This window comes from Pieris napi, chromosome 11 (assembly GCF_905475465.1).
Source record: "Pieris napi chromosome 11, ilPieNapi1.2, whole genome shotgun sequence".
Classification (NCBI taxonomy): Eukaryota; Metazoa; Arthropoda; class Insecta; order Lepidoptera; family Pieridae; genus Pieris; species Pieris napi.
Genome location: NC_062244.1, coordinates 5,863,155 through 5,883,938, shown reverse-complemented (window position 1 = coordinate 5,883,938; position 20,784 = coordinate 5,863,155). Strand labels below are relative to the sequence as shown.

General features: G+C 32.6%; 1 protein-coding gene across 6 annotated transcripts in view; it reads right to left on the bottom strand.

The window, feature by feature from the left end:
• LOC125054096 (fibroblast growth factor 22) overlaps positions 1-20,784 on the bottom strand; it is a 154,989-nt gene that overhangs the window by 22,633 nt on the left and 111,572 nt on the right. For all 6 annotated transcript variants that reach the window (XM_047655780.1, XM_047655777.1, XM_047655775.1 and 3 more), the window contains one exon: positions 1,105-1,208. In XM_047655780.1, coding sequence (XP_047511736.1) covers positions 1,105-1,208 — 104 coding nt within the window. The remainder of the gene's footprint in view (positions 1-1,104; positions 1,209-20,784) is intronic.

Below are 20,784 nucleotides of genomic sequence, written 5' to 3'. Positions count from 1 at the left end.
TCAGTCAAATGCGCTAAGTTTCTAGTTTACACGTTGATTTTCCAGTTCTTGAAAACTGTTCCGGTAATGGAATAAGATTTCCAAGTTAAAAGGAATTTAATTTAGTGCATCAATAATCAGTACAATTGTTTAAATTGCAACAATTAGGCCAAGGATTCAATAAAACATGAAAAACGATGATTGCTGACGCGTCGTTTCAGACTGATTGAAAGATATATGATAGCTCAGTTTTTGATTATTTTTAATTTGTCTAAATCACTGCAATTAGACTGCAATGAAATTGGATTCACTACAATACACAATTAATTCACGCTATGAATAACGCTAAGTATACGTTCCGGAAAGAATAAGGACGTTATCTAATTTTGTAAGCCGCAGTTTGAATGTGGAAATCTATATATATTATATATATATGTTAACGTAAAATTGTAAACACCGTTAGATTGTAATCTATCTCGCGAGATTATAAACTGTCGAAAGATTGTGAACCTCAGCGTACTGCTTACAATTTAACGTATTATTATTCGGTATATTGTACTACACTAACTTGGTTATCATTCAAACTTCTTTGGTCTATTACAGATTAATTTTACTTCCCAACAATTTGATATAACTACCGAATAATAATACGTTAATTTGTAAACAGTTCGTTGAGGTTCACAATCTTTCGACAGTTTACAATCTCGCGAGGTAGATTACAATCTAACGGTTTTTACAATTTTACGGTGACATATATATAAGAAAAATGGTCTTCGTTTGAGGCTCCTTCACGCCTGAACCACGAAATTTTTCCTAGATGGTTTATGGCTATTTATTTTTTATATTCCAACGTTCCTTCATTTTTTTATTGTTGTTTTACTTTTATGAAAATTTATACATATGGACTACACCGCGGAAACATTCGGGGAGGCTTCCTAGAACCTCAAAACGTCAAAATTTTCAATTTTCTTAGCGGGAAGTTAAAAAGAAGAATAATAAAAGTATGAAAAAATAATAATAATGAAACATAAAATTTTATTTATTTCCTATTTTAATTCGCCCAGCGAAGCGGGTGCGTACCATAGCGTTCGTAGCAAAAACACGTTACAAATTGGCTAAACTTACATTAGCGTAGTGGAACCCGCAGGCATCCATGCAGAGGTAGAGACAGGTGGACACCCCCTGGATCGTCAGGAGGCCGACCTTGTACGTCGCACGCTGAAGTATCGCTGAAAGGATAAAATGTAATGTTACTAATTATGATACTATAGCATCATCATCGGTATTACAATACAAGCTAACAACAAAATTATCATTTTATGTTTTAGGAAAAAAATAAGAGGTATATAAGGGTGCGTACAGACTATGTAACATATTATATAACTTGTGTTTTATAACACGTCCACATTATGTAACCTTGTTATTCAACATTATAACATAAAACAATACTGTACACATTAGAATAACAATGCAATATAACAATGTTATATAACCATTTTAAATAACAAAAGAAAAATAAAAAAACCTAGATGCTGGGTTAACATGTTTTATAATGTGGACACTGAATGTCCACATTATCTGAAACATGTTGTATAGCAATGTTGTATAACATGTTATGTTATATAGTCTGTACGCACCGTAAGAGGTTTTTTATATAGACATGGATAAAATCTAAAATTTACTTTAAAATATTTCTGTCGAGTAGTTTTGAGTATAATTACAAAATATATTATTAACAGATTTTCACTTTAAATTATTTTTTTATAATTTTGTTTCCAAGCCAAAAATGATTTGTATATAATTCATATAAATAAATCAAAAGTTAAATTTAATACTTTCGACAATTCAAACATCAATTTACATTCCATACCCTAGATGGCGCTATTCACAATGCGACAGTAACGCGTAACAAGTTATTAGTAGACTGTAGGGCTCGTTATACCGAATAAGGTTTTATTGACATTTTACCGAGAAGCCTTAGACTAAGTCACACAAAGATAGTGTTATTGGTATAATTTATGCCTGGACCTTACAAATTGAATACACCTTTCTACTTAGCCTACGTGTACATAATCGAATTTTCACAAGCACAAGTAAGTATCATTATGAAGCTTTAAATTACAAATTCAGCTAAGCTTCAAAATAATTATACCGTATTTGAACGTATGAACAACCATTGCCAAATATTTACTTCCTTCTTAAGAGTTCATAATGAATTTCCAAAACCTGGTCTGCTATTGTTCAACATTAGTATCTATTGTAATGGACTCAGGTCCTCCTCCAGTAGCGTAACTATACCATCTCGGGCCCGTGGCAAATTCTTTTGATCAGTAAAAATCGACACGTTTTCGAGATTTTCAGCGTACCCAATTACGGGTTGCATATGTCCCACTAAGGGCCATAGTCCTCCTCTCTTAGGCGAGAGGGAATGGTCTGTAGTCCCCACGCTAGCCCAATGCGTATTGGAAACTTCACATTCATCCATAGAACATAATATCTCTTGAGCAGGGGCCCTGGCATTAAGCCAGCCCTGCCACCCTATTGTTACGCTGTCCTCTTCAGTAGTAAATTAACCAAAAGGTGACTATTGTCTAAAAGCGTAGCCTATAAGCAGTAAATGCTTAGCATTAGTTTGATTCTTACGCGTACTTAGTCTGAAATTGATGGCAAATCGGTAAGCGAAGCCTGCAGCGATCACGGCTCTGTGATGTGATAGGTAGGCGTGGGCATATTTTATAGGGTATAATGGCAAGTTATTGATATTGTATCTCTTACTGTAACAATCTCGAGCTAAAGATGCTAAGTCGCACATATCTGAGCTAAAGGAGTACTTACGTCTTGAATGCACGAAAGATATTGCTTCATTTAAACTTTAAGTAGTCTTTAATATGTGTGTCAATCGCATTTAATAGTAAGTACGATTGTCATATTGTAGGTTGATGGGAGTTTAAAATAGTTAAACGTTAATGTGTGCAAAACATCGACATTATTCGCATCATCAACCCGGAATGCGATAATAAGATGCAACGTTATATAATAAAAAGCAATAAAAACCTAGGATCGCCTAGATAAAGTAAAAATAGATGGCGTTAGTGATGCGTGTAATTGGCTCAGTCACGCGACGACCACACACGGGGACAGACGTGTCAGCTAATTCTTGTTATTTAACTAATTAACGCAATCAATGTCAATTTGATGCGTGCATATTGTTTTTTCCTATAATTAGCTTAAGCTCTTACACGCAAAGTCTAGAGATTCTAATGTAGACTAATGTCTGTATTAGATACTAGAAAATTGATATGTCTGACATTGCATGCCTAAAATTACTATGTAGCCATGAAATGTAGATTTTTGATTTGAATAGGGGTATAATTAGTTTATCGTGGAAGATTTTAAAGGGATAATCGTAGTTTTAAATTACAGCAGTAAAAAAATGTTAAACTGATTAAGTTATATTTGATAATCTTAATCCTAAATAATCTAATCGAAGAAGAGTTGGACAAATCGAATACTGTAATAAGTTTCCTGTCATCACTATTAAATATTAAATCGTATGACAGTTCAAACGTATGTAGCCACAGATTAATTTTATTAAAGATGTAGAATATGATATAAAGAATAATTATGGTGAAAGTTGGTAGCTGTCATAATTAGGTCCGGTTTTGGGTGATTTGGTGATATTTTCCCATTTACACGTACTCCCGAGATATATTTAAATTAAGTATGTGAAACCTGGTTGTATTTAAAGTAAAATAATTAATAAAATAAGAGGTTCATCTAGGTCAGACTTGGACACAGACTTGCTTTAGACCCAAATAGTCGACGGCTTGTGTCAGGCATAGCAAGCTGATCACCTACTTGCCTATTAGATTGACAAATTATAATGAAACAAATACAGAAATCTAAGGTTGACAAGTTGTTGTTGTTCGGTAATTATACAATAAATTGTACTTAATACAGAACTTTAATTATTCACACTACAATACAGAGCAAAATACAATAACAGAAGATTCTAAAAGAAAGAAGGATTCTAAAACTTTTTATGGAGACGTTATTACTGTTAAAAGGAATTTAGTCGTAGGTTTTTGGTCGTAGCCCGTAGACCATTGTTAAAGGATTTTCCTTCACGCCGGACGCGTGTCAGGATATTGTTCAGCTGACACTTGACACTAGTAGGCAATTGGTGGAAATCCGCCGTGACATACATACACTGACACAATCATTGATACATTGTTGCATTCATTCATGTATGTATCGAAATAGTCTGCTATGAATAGATAATTTAAAAATACACTACAATAATATTTATCGTTGATTAATCTTATCATGTTCATTATGTTGATTTTGTTGCATTTCAAGAAAAGATAACAATACTGATGTATTATATATTACTTTAAATTTTTGTTCATAAAGTTGGTCTCGGCTCGGAAGATTTTTCTTCATATAAGCAACTTCTTTTAAAGCTTGCTCTTTTTGACGCATTTAAAACGTTAGTTAGATGTCAAAGTTTACCAAAAGATGGCGTGTTTACAATATTTAATTCAAACAATTCTTTGACATTTAATCGCATTATATAACGTAAGAATGCCGTTCAACTTTTAATGTTCCAAACCTTCGAGTTCCTAGCGAAATAATGTTCTGAATAATGAAATGGTAGCAAAAATAGTTTAATGAGCTAGATTTTGCGATATAAATTCAGCTGAAGAGATCCACGTGACACAGAGGTCGACGTTCGGCCTTGTTAGCATTTTCGCGCGGTTTCGTGTGTGACGTCACAAGACTACGTGCGCGGGCGCACGTACCGCACTAGTGACGTTCTTCCTACGAATAATCGATAAAGTAAGTGACTAAGCGGTCACGTTAAGATACGGAAGTAACGTGGTATATTTTATAGTCAGTTTTTCTAGCTGTAATTTGGAATCCCTGAAATGAAGAATACCATTCATATTTATGTAGACATAATAATTATACATAATAGTACTCACAGTCAATAATTATTAGTGAACACCCACTAGACTAGAGCATATTAGTAAAGAGAATAAGTTAACCATAGATAAAATCAAAAGGTTAAAATAAATCATTAAAATTTCATTGCCCTATTTAAATCGTTTGTTTTTGTTTTAATATACATTAAACATACATTTAATTTATTCCATTTGGTCATATTAATGTCTTGAACAGGTAAATTTTCTTACTAAGCCGATTTTTTTTAAAGCACATCTGATACTTATTTTAAACAAAAATTAAAACCGAAATAGAGATTTTTTTTACGTTTGTTTACTTTGCAATTGCTTCAATAATTTATAGTGAATTAGTCTTATAGCAACACCTATTTTGAAACTTAATCATACTTGCATTCCAACTGAGATGAGAAACAAATGATTAATAATAGCAATGAGTCAATATCACACGAATATTCATAGAATAATTGAACTTGTGTGAAACAATTAGTCGTCTTGTTATCAGAGTAATTAATATTGCATATAATTAAGTACCTCAGGCACGTAGATCAATGAACTTTGTTATACATATTTTACCTAATTTATGCCAGATAAATATAAAATAAGAATGATTTTTTTAAAAGTTACACATCGAATCGATAACCTCCTTCGGTTTGTTTAGGTCGGTTAAAAATGAATCGCGTGAGCCTTTCGTTTGATTGTGATTGGTCATCTCTAGTCCGATTACAGAGGCGCGACACGATCAGTCATAACGTAATCGCTCTGCCTTGGATTTTCTTGAAAATACCGGAATAATTTGCGCACACATACACAGTATACACATCGATTTAGGAAATATTAACACCCTTTTTAACCAGGATAATGTTTGGGTGAAGTTTTATTTCTTAATGTTAATTATTCGTCATCAATAAAATATCGACAATTTGTCTATTGTTTTATCTAGTTTTATTGCTAAACTGACCCTTTGCTCTTTGAATCGCATATTTTATCAACCAAACGCATTGAGTGCATTCAAAAATACGTAATGTTAAAAGTTATCTCATAAACCTGAGTAATTTAAGTTTCAAAATATACAAACATATTTGGTATAGGGTAGTTTCATTGGGTATTTTGTACATTATTTTAACTTTTTCTTACATTGGGAAAATGCTTAAGTTATATATTAATCTCCCTGTGAGTTCATGTAGTGAAGTAAGTCGCAAATAGGCGTGTGTAATAAATATTTCCATTCTGCATGTTTGTTGGCCGAGTATTAGCCCTTAGCGAATTAACCTCCGCGAGCGTGTGATACAGCAAGTTCATTATCTCCTTTTTGATATATATTAGTAACAAGAGAAGTACCTACTAATGCTTAAGCGTACCTAGTTATTGGGAAATTTTAATCAATGGTAATACATGAAAGACAAAATACTACAATGTAGTTATGAGTAAAAGTAAATATAGTTAGCATTTAATCTCCCAACGGATTTAGAACAATTTGTTTTAATAGCAGATAATAATTCTCGTATCAAAGTTACGGCCTACGTCTAGCACTATTTTCAGGCCGGCATTCAGTCGTATAACTTTTATAGTCAACAGTTTGATTTTATTGCGCGCTTTGAAATAGTGATTATCACTTTAGTTTTTTATTAGCAGATAGAATATAGTCATGATTCACAACAATCAAACAATTTTATTATTGTGATCTGTGTGATGGTCCTCACTCAAAGTTTGGTGAACTCAGCGCGCGGCTATTCCAGAATCTACTAGGATATATTTATTTGGACTTTGATTGCATATTTGCATGTTCATTTAGAAGAAACGAAACTGTAAACACTTGGTTCATATGTAGAAAGTATTTTCTGTTTATTTTAGAGCATCTTAGGCAAGGCAAGGCAAGGTAATACTACGTTGTTAAAGATATTTAGAATATATTTTAATTAGAGTTCTTGATTCAAATCATCAAGTGAGCGGTAGCTCTAATAGATTTTACTATTAAGAATTAGGTTTTATGCGTGTTAGCACTTTATTTATTCGTTGACTTATTGAAGAAGCAGTAAAATCTTTTTGTTAGGTCTCCAAAAACTACTGCTTATTATTATGAATGGTATTTATTAAGTCATGAGCTTCTTAATATTAATATTCTATGTAAAAGTTATTTACAACAATTCTAACAAACATTTATTTAAATTTCTTACTTTAAAAAATGCATTTTTAATAGTTTCTTCTTTGAACTTTAAGATACCTTATTGAATAATTAATATTTAACAATTTCTTAGAATTCAAGAATTCACGGACCGAGTCATGACGAATTACAAATCGCAATTTCTTGGGAAAATTTCATCACAACTTATACCAATTGACCGTCATTGGTTTTACGACTATTTTGTCTAGTCGACCATTAACATTTAGAAATAACAGCGAAAAAACATTTCTTACACCTCATATGCCTATTTTGCCTATAAGTTTGTTTATAGGCAATATTAATGTAATATATTATGTATGTTTTATGATAAGAATTAATATAAAACAAGGGGGAAACGGGCAGGAGGACAATAGTCTGATGTTAAGTGTTACCCATATACACTCACATTCCTTTTGGCCTTTTAAGAATTGGTACGCTCTTTTCTTGAAGTACCTTTAGTTGACCGGTAGGCAGCTAGATCCTAATAGTGGTGAATGCGGGAAAAACAGACGAACGTCGAGGTAGGTGGAATTTCGCATTCTGCCTTGACGTCCGGTGATGAAACTCAGTTGCAATACCAACGCCTCTGAACGCTCTCCGTGATAAATGCGGTAGAAGATACGGTAGGTACACAACGCCAAGCCACTTTGGAACGATTCGAATCGCTCTATTAGTTTCGAGAACAGCCCTGCGATTCTGTAACTCACTTTTCGAACTCACACAGCGGTTTTCGCATCGGCGGTCGCTCTGAAATCAGTCGTGAAGCAGTCATTTTATGATTTGGCATTCTGAAAAGGTGGGAGCTTGTAGTTTATTGTTTATCAGAATGCCAAATCATAAAATGACTGCTTCACGACTGATTTGAGAGCGAGCGCCGATGCAAAAACCGCTGTGTGAGTTCGAAAAGTGAGTTACAGAATCGCAAGGCTGTTAGTCGTTTTTACTATTTGACGTTGCATCTGCTCAAAACAACACTTAGTTTGTAAGAATTCCGTTTGTTAGCAATATTTATTGAGTATTAAGCATGCCGTGTTTGCCTGCTGTACAATAAGTCTTTACTGTAATTTTTATTTGTTTCTAGATTTAAGCTTTATTTTAATATGGCCTTTATATATAGGTCGTGACCTATATCGATGTCTTTGCCATGGTCAAGCTTAGAATTTAAATTAGCTTAAAATGCCTTTTCAAATAGCATTCAAATCAATTTCATAGTTTAGTTGTGAAAGCGTCACCAACGGGAAAACAAATAACTTTCACAAAAACAGAACTAGGCTTTGGAGGACATATTTAAGAGTCTGTCTCACATTTAATTGTATAGCTACTAATCTGTATATTTGTGGTTACGTAATCAATTTTTTTTAGTTTAGTCACAACTTCAACAACAAACATCGATACAATAAAAAATCGCCAAGATTTCCCATCCTTGTTACTTATCAATGTAATGTGCCTAAATGTGTTATAATATATGCAAAAATTAATCTTTCCGTGTATCAATGACCGAATTATTGGTTTAATACGACTCGTGGGTCACAGCTTGACATGACGGTCAAGGATTAGAGATATGGACATCTCTGGTGGCATTTAATATTTAACTTATTATATATTCTTTGGTTTTAAATTACACGCGTATATTTAGTTTTTTTTTTACAAATATTCTAATAAAAACACTTTAATTTTATGTAATTGATACTAATTTATATTTCATATTTGTATGCGAATTTTTTAATATTTATTACAATTTTAATATTTATAATTGTCACAAATCAAGAGCGTCGCCAGCAGCTCAGAGAATTACAAAAGCTTTACTTTATTATTATTTATCATTTTTTTGTATTGCTTATATGTATTATTAAAAGCCGGCAACGCACTTGCGAGCCCTCAGGCAACGAGAGAGTCTGTAACGGCATCACTTAACATCAGATGAGCCTTCTGCCCGTTTGCTCCCTTTTATATACTTTATTTATTTATTGTACGTCGAGATAACATTGCAGTTGTCACTTTATACAACTCATACTTTTCTCATCCTCTATCTATTGGCCCCCTGCCTTAAAAATCAGCGTGTGACGTCAATAATGTTTCGTTTACAATCTCATACACACTAAATCCCAAAAGAAATCAGTGTTAATTACATAAAAAAACCATAACAATATATTCAAAATTGTTTAACATATTAACAAACTATGTTATAAACGATTAATTATTCGCCTCTACTATGGTGCAGTCACCTTCTGATTATAGAGCTATTTCATTCAAGTTATCTCGTATGGTAGTAAAATTAGTTTTTTATTCATGCTCATACCATTTATAGAAGCCGCGCACCTCACTCAATCAACGGACACAGAGTTGGAATTATAACATCAGGGGCCCTGGATCGCAACTTGCTATTTTTATAAAGTAATCAAACAGCTTTGGATATTTAAAACCTTGGCTAGCAAAAAATAATCTGTTTTCTTTAATATCTTTCATTTAGGGTCTCAAATAGAGTGTGGAGCACTTTTTGCCTCGTGGGACGCATAACATTGTCCACAATTATATGTACTAAAGTGAAGTTAAAATGCAGATAATAGTTTGTTATTCGCAAATGTAATCAACAGAAGGATATATATACTTAGCTCGTGGAGCCCCGCTGTTACAAAGGTCCGGGCCTTAATCTAGAATCAGCTACTAAATTGTTGTCAATGATTCCATTAACGGTCTTCGCATACTATCATGACGCTTTGTAATTACATTATTAATTCTGTGAGAAAAATTATTATCTTCATCGAGAGCGCTTTATGGACACTTGTAACATAAATATTTTTCCTTTATCACGCTATAAAGATGTTAATAAAATATTACACGCTTCCGATTAAGAATAATGCAAATTTACAATGTAAAAATACGAAAATAAATAAATATACATATATATAAGTCCTAATAATATATTGAAATTTTTATTTATATTACCAATCAATCAATCAAATCAATAAAAGCCAGTGGCCAGAGGCACATCATACTATTTATGTGACTAAATGAAGTAGTATGAATATGCACAATTCTACGAATTAGAACGTGTGTAACTACTACTACTAAAAACCGATAGGGTCTTCTAAAACGCACCACGCCCTTCCTTTGCAACAGTTTTATAAATTATTTCAATGTACTCTTACGGCTTAAAAGAAAAATATCTAATTAAAAAATTAGGAAGCATCAACAGTCAAGTGTCAACTTTCCCGCCATGGGGGGCCAGCTGTCAAATTAAATTGTCGTCTGTCAACTAACTGTCACGATTGTCAAATTAGATTAATTGGATCCACCGGACCCTTACCAACTGTGATTGATAATGCGAGATGACTCTGTTTCTACTTTAATTCACACCTCTTTATTTCCAATTCACGGCTGTCATGTCAACTGAATAGTTTTCATTATTTTATTAGTAGTAGAAATATTGCTTATCGCACTGTCGACAATATTTATATATTTTAAGCTTTAAATTAATCATTTCCCTGTCTTTGCTGTCCTTTATGGAAGACATTTAAAGTATAATTTACTGTTTATTAACTAATTAACAAAATTGTTGTTGTGAAGATCAGTCATGTGTTGGCCTCCTTCCTACGCAATTTTACCTCTAGCCTTAAAGACAAAATATATAATTAGTAATTACTACTAATTCCCATAATATATTAATGAAAACGTTAAATATTCCATATAACGTAATCTTTAGAAAGTCTAAATGCCTTTATCTTAAACACTTGTCCAGTTAACATTATCTAACTAATGAGACACTGCTCTGGTAACTGTTACCGTATTTAGATAGGCTTATAATTAGATCTAACCCGTATCTACTAAATACTATTGTAATGTTACCAGCATTCTATAGGCTACTTGGTATAGCAATATAAAGATATGAAACACATAGGTAGTTTCTCATATTCATCAAAATATTAATAAAAACATAATTTTTTGCAAAGTTTTTCAATATAATTTAAATAATAAGTCTTCAACTTGTAATGGGAATATAATAATAACACTGAAATATGTATTTACAATAACGTTCTAGGTACTCTATAGTACCGGTGAACCCAGAGCTGGTGCTTTCGCTCAATGGATAAGTATCGCAATACAGCGAGGAAATGCTGCCAGCATTAAAGGTACACAGGGCACAAACTTTTAAAATTTATTTTAGTTTTCTATTTATTGATTTTCAATTATTATTATTACTATGTAGGTTACGAATATTGTTTATTCAAAAGTCAATTGAATCCGTACAATCAGTAATAGTATTTTTAAATCAATAGTTTTGTACTGATTGTCTTTTTTACTTCTATTCTTCGGTTGAAAATTAAAGACAAAGTGAAAATACGAAGCCTCACAAAAATAACAGACGTGGTTAAAGTTAAAGGGAAATGGGCAGGTAATATTGTCTACGTTTGTCAGATGGGTCAAAAACACCCTAACTTGCAATGGCCTAGTGGGAAGAAAAAGACCTGGAAATATGAAATAAGAGGTAGCGGGGATAGTAGCGAAGATGAGACACAAATGGAAGAACTTGGAGGAGGTTTTTACTCCGTCGGAGATCGTGTACAATAATAACAAAATCTTATCTTAATTATTGTTCTCGAATATAGGCAACAAATTGTAAACCAGCGCGTAAAGACATCAATATTAAATAACTTCCTTTGAATTAATTTATTGACAGCATTAGTATTATGAAATCGTTATAAACAAAATGAATTGCAAATTTACTCCGTCGATCATCGTTAAGCTCTAGATTGAGATATGCTGATTCAGCGAAATTTATGATATTTACTATTTAAGTACGTACGGGTCTTATACACGATTTACTTTTAGAGGAGACTATTTCTTTCATTTCTACTTCTTGGTAGACTTAAGGTGTAACAAAGTACGTATAGTTTTATTCATTTATTTTAAAAAGACACACGAAACACATACTGACAGAATACACAACACACAAAAAAACACTGTACATGTGCATCAATGACAAGTGTGCACAATATTTAAAGGAAAACATTATTTCAAGTTGCTTATAATCACGTAGAACTTTCAAATAAGTATTTTAAAAATGTATACGTGCTACTAGTATGAAAAACATTCAGATATAAAAAAAAATACATGGGTTCTAGGATTATTACAGTGTTGCCAATATTTTATTTTTCCTTTATAAACAAATTAAAAGGAGTATAACCTACCGTAGAGATTCTTCTACATATTTTTTTTACATTAGACATGAGTTAAGACCATAGAGCATTAAAGACTAATATATTTAATAAGCAACCTCTACACAAAAGACTCCCACAGAGTCAAGCAAAACGTCGTTTAACATTACGCCAGTAAAAAATATCGCACTGTTACTTATTGCTGTCTCGTGCCATTTTTATGCTCTCAAGCCATTGCATAGGCGTCTAATAATTACATGTGAAATTTCAAATATCTTAGGTTTTACGGTTAATTTTCTTAAAACAATATGGGTTGGTTTACGTTCCGTAACTAAGCGTTTAAGACAATGGTTTGGTCAAAGCACCAAGTCATTGTTTAGAAGCCCGGCATCCAAAATTAAAATAGCCATGATGATCGCCAACCTTCGCAAGGATGGCATTATAAGAAGAAGAAGAACTAAGCGTTTTTAAGGCTCATTTTCCATGTTTTGTGAGGTATATTTGAACCAATACAAAGAGATACAATATCCTTAAATGTCAAAAACGACGCGAGTATTTTGGTATTGTAATTGTCCATGGACAGGAGTAATTAACATCCAGTTTGCTGTTTATCTTGAAAAAGCAAGTTAAAATGACTAATTCCCAGAAATTATACGGTAGATAACTTAAAAACCGCAAGTATGAGACGTCTACTATTTTTGATCTGAATTTTTTGAACTATGCGAAGTCGCAGAAATAGAAGAAAAACTATTCTTCCCCTATTTTTACAAAGTTTAGAAGTAAAGAGAATTATTAGAATATACAGAAGCGTCATCGAAGCCGTAGGGTTATCACAAGTCATTATCAGTAATTCTGTCCCGTTCCCGCATCAAATAAATTAAGATCTCAGTCGGGATAGGTGCATAATTTTAATGTTATTTATTGAGCCGCGCCTCACTTTGTCGCGCCGCATATCAGATATTTTAAGGATATTATTTTGTACTGTTAACTTCACCGGGATACATATTTTTGTAGGGTTGTTAGAGTTACAAGGATCTAATGTCGAACTGACACACTATTTGATCTATAAATTTTTAAGTAAATTTTCTTCATGAAGTAAGTACGAACAGGATTTTCTCTAAACTTAAATCTATGGCTTATACTTTTAAAATGTGATCAAAGTTACAAGAAAAATTTGAACGTACTAATTTGAATTAAACAATTTGTAAATCTTTTGATAAATTCCGCATAAATAATAAATACAACAACGTAAAGGAATTTAAGGGTGAATTTAATGTAATAAATAATAAATACAATGTATAGCTTTTTATTCATAAAAGCGTGTCAACGATCGGCACACTAATACATGTATACATAAGAAAAATAAACAATCGATTTAATTAGACAAGCACTTATAGGAAAAAATTAATAAATTATAAAAACTAAAGGAAAATTAATTTCCAAGTGTGACGGCAGCAACTATATCCAGACTTAGCTTGTTTATCAGAAGGCTCAATCTGGATATCGTTTTGGCCAAAACGCGTTCTTCTCAAAGTAGAGACGAATGGGATGACGGAATGAAATCTATTATGTATTATTAATATATTTTAAAAACATTTTTAAAATAGAGGGCAACCCTAAAGCTTCTAGCGTGACGATGTCATGAATAGTTCAAGTGTCATCGTTATAATTCTAACAATGTTGTAACTTACAATGATACGGAATGCCACCTAATACTAACCAGAGGGATGTATGGTCAACATTCTTACTTAAGTTATCCCACTTGTAGTCCTGAATAAACTCCGTGGTTATCCACGGCCTTCGATGACGCTTCTGAAGAATCTGTATTCTACTGGGTGATAAAATTTTAAAAACGGGTCATATGATCAGGGAAGGGTGTTTTTTACTATTAAAGAGGCCTTTTTTTCTTTGCCATAAGATTACTACATTATTCCTTAGTAACACAGGTTTTATGTACATCCAATATAAAAATATCCAGCCGTGTGAAGCCGGGACAAGCCTTGTGTCTTATAAAAAATCGGTTGTCTGTAAAGTCGGTTTACTGACGATAGTTGAACGTGACAACGTCACGAATCGCTCACTCAAGTAGGAGAGAGACAAATGTCGAACGCTGAAGAGCGCGGAGTCCGATTGTGCCTCTCTGTCGCTTCGCGCTCTCGCTTGCACTTCAAGCCTTAAATGGAACGCCTCAGAGCGAGGTAACGCCGCATGAGTCATGTTTTTTCGTGCGTGCAGCCGGCTCCATCGAATTATAAGACGTTGTCACGTCAAAAGGCATGCGTTGCAGTCTTTTAGCACTTTCAACTAAGACCATACACCGCTTGAGAAATCCAAAGACAAATGAAGTTATATTGAACTCTATCAATAAATTTACGGAAAACCCTTTCTATGTTTATCTATAAGACGTTCTGGACATGTAACAATATACTTTCTCTATATTAGTCACATTAAATATTCTAAGCCCTAACATTATTAAGGTTCTAAGAATATAACTGTTCGCAAGCTGTTGGATACTAACTAGAAATCAGTTGAAAATATATGGGAAATGCTAAGTAAACAAATAGGGATGGCGGATACTAATCGATAAATCTGTCGAATCTGTCGATGTTTTGAAGGATCAACTCAGTGATATTTGAATTTAACGTCATTCGCTTTCGATTCAATGTATTGAAATGTTGTTTCCTTCTTATTATAACGTCTGTAAGTCTAATCGAATATTTGATTTATTTCACGTCTATACCTGATGAAATTTTAAAGGAAGTCTATCTCTATCTGTTTACGGTTAAAAATAGAACGTTTATGTTTTTAAAGGTGGAAATGTGTATTCCTATGGACCAACCAATAATTAACCTTCTCCAGTCTGTTTGCCAATCTGAAGGTCGAGTGTCAATCCACAAAACTACTTCAGGTTCCTCTTTAATATCGTTTTTTGAAGCCCTTGACTTAGTAAAATATTATTAAGAATTCTATGGCAAGTACAACCTTATCGAACCACCCAAATTTCCACACATCTTAACGACACTAAGTAGTGAATTAAAAAAAATATTTTTATTTTTTCGACAAAAGCAGATTACATAACAAACACATATCCCATCTTAATGTAGCGAGAACTGCATTTCAGGAGCCTGTGACTCTCCGGTAAAAAAATATAAAACAAGTTGCAGACAATACAATTTTATTAGCCCTCTAAAGAAATTAATGGTTACCAAACGTAAAATAATATCTTAAAAGCAATGTACATTTGTTTAATCTATCGACATAAGAACATCCCTAGTCTCGTAAGTAGGTAATTATTTTCCGATCGAAACGAGGCGGTATCGATTGTTATTGTTGCCATAATTGAGAATAGCCTGCGCTCAATTTCGATATATTAACTGGTAAGCGTTTAGCACAACCAGCTTATCCCATGCTTTTAGCTGCTCAGATAAAACATTGAACAAGAAATGTTAAAGGATGGACTTTATATTCCTGACCAAATGTTAAAACTTAAATAATATAATAATAAATCTTTCAAGTTTAAAAAAATATACTTAGGTATGCACGTGGTTACCTTTTTTGGCGTGTTCTAAGGCTATTTCAAAAGCGAAATTAGAGATATTTTTTGGCGGTCAAATTCGTTGTTTAAAATTGTTATAATTATTGCCAGTTGTTCAACATTTTTTTAATGAAAATATTTCAGATATTAAATTTTCGGTATATGCTTCATTACTTTATTCTACGGCTTATATTCCTTTAATCTAATATTTTACCAATATATCCAATCATATCAAGTAACGGAGTGTGTTCGTTTAGCATATCACTTATCAGAAGATTTACTTCGCCCTTTAAGATAGAAAGTCGTTTGAATATTAATACATTTAACGCGCTCTAGAAAATTGAATATCACGATTAATGGTGTGTACCGAGATAAGGTGATTGAAAATTATTTTTCATACCTTTCACTGAGGTATTTATTGATAATTATTGGTTATTAAGTTTTGCATCTATCTAGGGTATAAAGAAACTTTATTGATTTATTTCAAACCTGTGAAACAAGCACGTTAAATGGCAACACAGTCAAGTTTTCTGCCGAACGTCAGATTTGGTATTCTATTGAATTTCACAATTATTTTTTTGCCGCTCCTTTGCAATTTGAGGTGCGCATCATTAAGAGAATTTCCCTAATGCGCTGCGTTTTAATTTAAAGTCACTTTAATATAACAAAATAGATTTGTATTATAGTTTTTATAATTGATAATATATTGTATATGTTAGTAAATTCATTAAAAAAATACCGACTCAAACAATATTTTTTATTACTGTTAATGAGTCTTGTATTACTAAGAGAATTAATTTGTTTATATACGGGGTAAGATCATGTTTTTTGGAAGTAGAAAACAACAAGTACAAATCCGCATCATTTTACACCACGATCATCACGATTCACGGCAAAACATACACAGAAAAAAATACGAATTTTTACTTAAATGCTTTCCTAAATAAATATATACAGAAAATCACTAAAAGTAACATTCCTTTTTATTCTGAGAATGAGTACTTTAACAAATACAATCTTATTTAATAAAGCTATGGTATTTTTACTAATAAAACATATGACTAGTTTGCCTGTATCAAAAAATCTTTATAAATGTTATCTGCCCAAATATGTTCGGACTGCATAATAATTTTTAAATAAAGTGTGATTTATAGCAATTAAAAGTATAAATGAATATTATTAACGTTAAAAGGAAGTGTTGGTATGTGACATGTGTAATTCATATATAATTTAATTAAATACACTATTATAGTTAACACTTGAAGCGTGCTATACTGTTCTGGATGGAGTAATTTGATACTTTATTTATTACCACAGATTTTTTTTGGATAACCTATAATTTTTGGAAACCAATATTTAGGTTTCCAATAGTCTTCTAAATTCGATATATAAAGTCGAACATTATATATTAATAAATACACAATATTTTCAACCTACATAGAATAATAATAATAATTTAAAAATGATAAATAGAAAATTAAAACAAATTACCAAAGTTTGGGCCCTAAGCTGCCACAGAGACCTTTACTGCTGGCAGTCGCTGCATTGCGATACTTATTCATTGAGCGAGGAAAGCACCAGCTCTACTAATAATAATTAATTCAGATTGTATTTTAGTGGGATATTGTATAAGTAACATACTCGGTATCTTTCAACTTTAATGTACAACGTTTTGTATGCAAGATTGATGTAGTTCTCTCAATATCCGTAGCGCTGATGTAGCGGTAATAAAACTCATTATTGAGATCGGGGTCGCTATCGCTATTAATGTTACAAGAGATTTTAAACATCTTCTAACATCATGATTCCTATAAAATCAATTTGAAAACTGATTGACGTGTCGAGTATCAAAGGAATAAATCGCAGTAGTGCGGTATGAAGTAGCGAGTGGGCGCAACAAGTGGTGATAACTCAAACGTCCAGGCAGTTATAACTTACTTAGAAAGCTTATTGATATCTCTTGGATCAATTGCCTCCGCTACTTATAAATATCTTTGAATTTGCTAAGCAAATGTCCTGTCACGGATTGAGTTCCTTTGCTTCCTTATTTATTTCAATAAGTCAGTTGATAGTTATGATAGCCTAGTATCAATTTATTTGATTGCAGTATTTAAGGCATATCATCTTGTAGATTTATGAGGTATGATAGTTTAAAGGATAGTGATTTTTGAAGTTATACTTCTTTAGGCGCGTTATGAAAAATTGATGAGAGTGAAATTTTACGATGCGCGCGCACCGTGACACAAAATTATCAGTATGGGCGCCGAGCGTGCGCGAGCGAGATGGGAATAAGACAATCTACAAGTAAAAAGAAATAGAATATGCGTGAAGTTAGCAGCTATGCCAAGAATTTTGAATGACCATAATGACATTTACCTTTTAAACAAATTTTGACGACTCATTGGTCTAGTGGTTAGTACCCCTGACTGCAAATCCATGGGTCCCGGGTTCGATCCCCGGCTGAGACGAACATCGATGTGATGAGCATTTGGTGTTGTGCTTAGGTCTTGGGTGTTTAAATATGTATTTATATATCTATCTATCTATAATATGTATGTATATCCGTTGCCTAGTACCCATAACACAAGCTTCACCAGCTTAGCGTGGGGCTAGGTCAATTGGTGTGAATTGTCTTTAAAAAAAAATAAAATAAAAAAAAAATAAAGGAGTTTTAATTATTTTTCAAAGAAATTTAGAAATGCTTTTTCACAAAGACCTATTGTTACTTAGTTAAAAGGTTATGAAACATACCTAGCTATTAAATTGAATGAATAATATAATAAAATAATAAATAATAATAATAATTAATATTAATTAATAATATACTTAATATTAAATATTATTAAATTAGTAACGTTAAATATTTATTATTAATTATTTAATATTTAAAAAAAATAAAGAATGCCAAAGAAGTATAACTTCTTACGCGCGTGCGCATAAATAAGTACACGCACCCTTTTTTTTTGAGTTTGCTTTATAAATCTTAGCAATGATTAGTGTTATAAAAATCTTAATTTTTTTTATTAGTTGTAGTTTATTATATTACATAAACTTCATTAATTTTCCTAGCATTTGGAAGGATTATTAAATTACAATGTTAATAAATTCTTCCTCATATACTACCATAATTGACTCAGTAGAATTTATTACTAGGTTTAAGAACTTTGTCCTTTTTCATAATAAAATAGGTTTTATGTACGACGATAGCCAGGCTTAGTATCGCGGCAATAAGTTATGCATTAGCATTTTGTCTGTCTTGAAATATTGCTTGTTAGAGATTTAATAATTTAGACTTATGTCCTCACAACTGATGGTCTATGTAATTCGTATATTTAACATGCGATTTAAAACAGTAATATTTAACTAAAAGTCATCTATGGTATGAAAATAAAATGAAGTGGAAATGAATATTCATACTTTTTTATCTTCAAAGACTCGAACTAGAAAGAATCAACATACGCCTCGCATTGAACAGATCAAAAACCCAAATGATGATAGTGATTCGAGCTAGAATGGTGTCCAGGTAAGTGACAACATTCCTGGCATCGACATCGTTGACGGCTAAAGATGCCTTGACATGTTTAAGCAACATCTGGAAGTAAAGAGGAATTGGTATCAAAACCAAAATCAAATTGATTCAGGTATCTTCCTGTATGGAGTAGAAACGTGGAGTATCTTGGCTCGAGAAAGGCAAAGCATAGATGCCTTTGAAGTGTGGTGCTAAGAATACCGTGGACAGCGAAACGCACGAGTACATCGATCTTGAACCACCTCCGCATACGATCTCGCCTATCTATCATATGCCGACAGCGAAGTATCTCATATTTCGGCCATACAATGCGGAGGCGATGAGAACTTAGAGGATCGTTGTTGGTAACTGAAGGCAAGATCACGTGGCCACTCACCAACCAGATCGACGGAACAAGTGAAAGATTTATCGTCCTCAAAACTGTACACTGTTATAAGGCTCTGGACAGAAACCGGTAAAAAAACAGATTGTACGCTCCAGGTGTTTCCTTGTTGACTACGATGCTCAGACATGAACTACCGTCTGATAAGTGAGAGCACATAAATGAAATGTTCCAGGATCATATATTTTCACCAGTTTTCTTTTAAGTGCTCGTAAACCCTTATAATACCTAATTAAGCATACCAATTCAAAACGTGTAAAACTTTAATTACATCTCAAAGAAAGCTATCATCGATCTATGGTTGGCTCCCACATTACCATAATGACCTGTAAGGTCATTGAGTAGACTTAATCGCTACTTTAAAATAATTAATTGTCATTTGAGTTCGCCTCTTCCGACCTTAAGACGTAATCTATCTAAGTAGGTATTAAACCCAACTTTTGAAAGCTTCTGAAAGACTGCGTTCAGATAATTTACAATCATTTTACAACGTTGTTTAAAATAATCGGTACTTTAATTGTTTACACGGATAAACAAATTATTAATTATTGTTCCAAATTACCTATTTATTACTTATTGGTAGGATAAACACTATTTTTGCGTTTCACGACTGTCAGATAGCGCTATTCGTCACATAAAGTCCATCATAAGTTATGAGGCCGATGAATGTCAAATAGCACAATTTATCTTCCAAATAATTTATGTGTTGCATAGCTATTTCGTACTTTATCCATACGTTGTGAAACAGACCCTAAATCCCTTTAATCAATAAGATTTTCCTTTAAAACTTATTTTATGTTATTTTAGTAGATACGATTTATTTTCCTTTCTCCTATTTATGGTTTAACGTCTAAGAGTAATACAATTTTAATAGCGCTTTATCAGTTCTATGTTTCATAGGTGCAATGAAGCTGTAAGTTGCAATGCAAATAAGGAAGGGCAATGCGCACGCGTGGGTGAAAAGCGGCGCATAGACACGTAATTCGCGCAAACCCACTATTGAGACGTAATTGACTCGTAAACCGCCGTTTCCGTATACTATTGTTTTATTTAACATGATACACTTTGAATGCTCTTA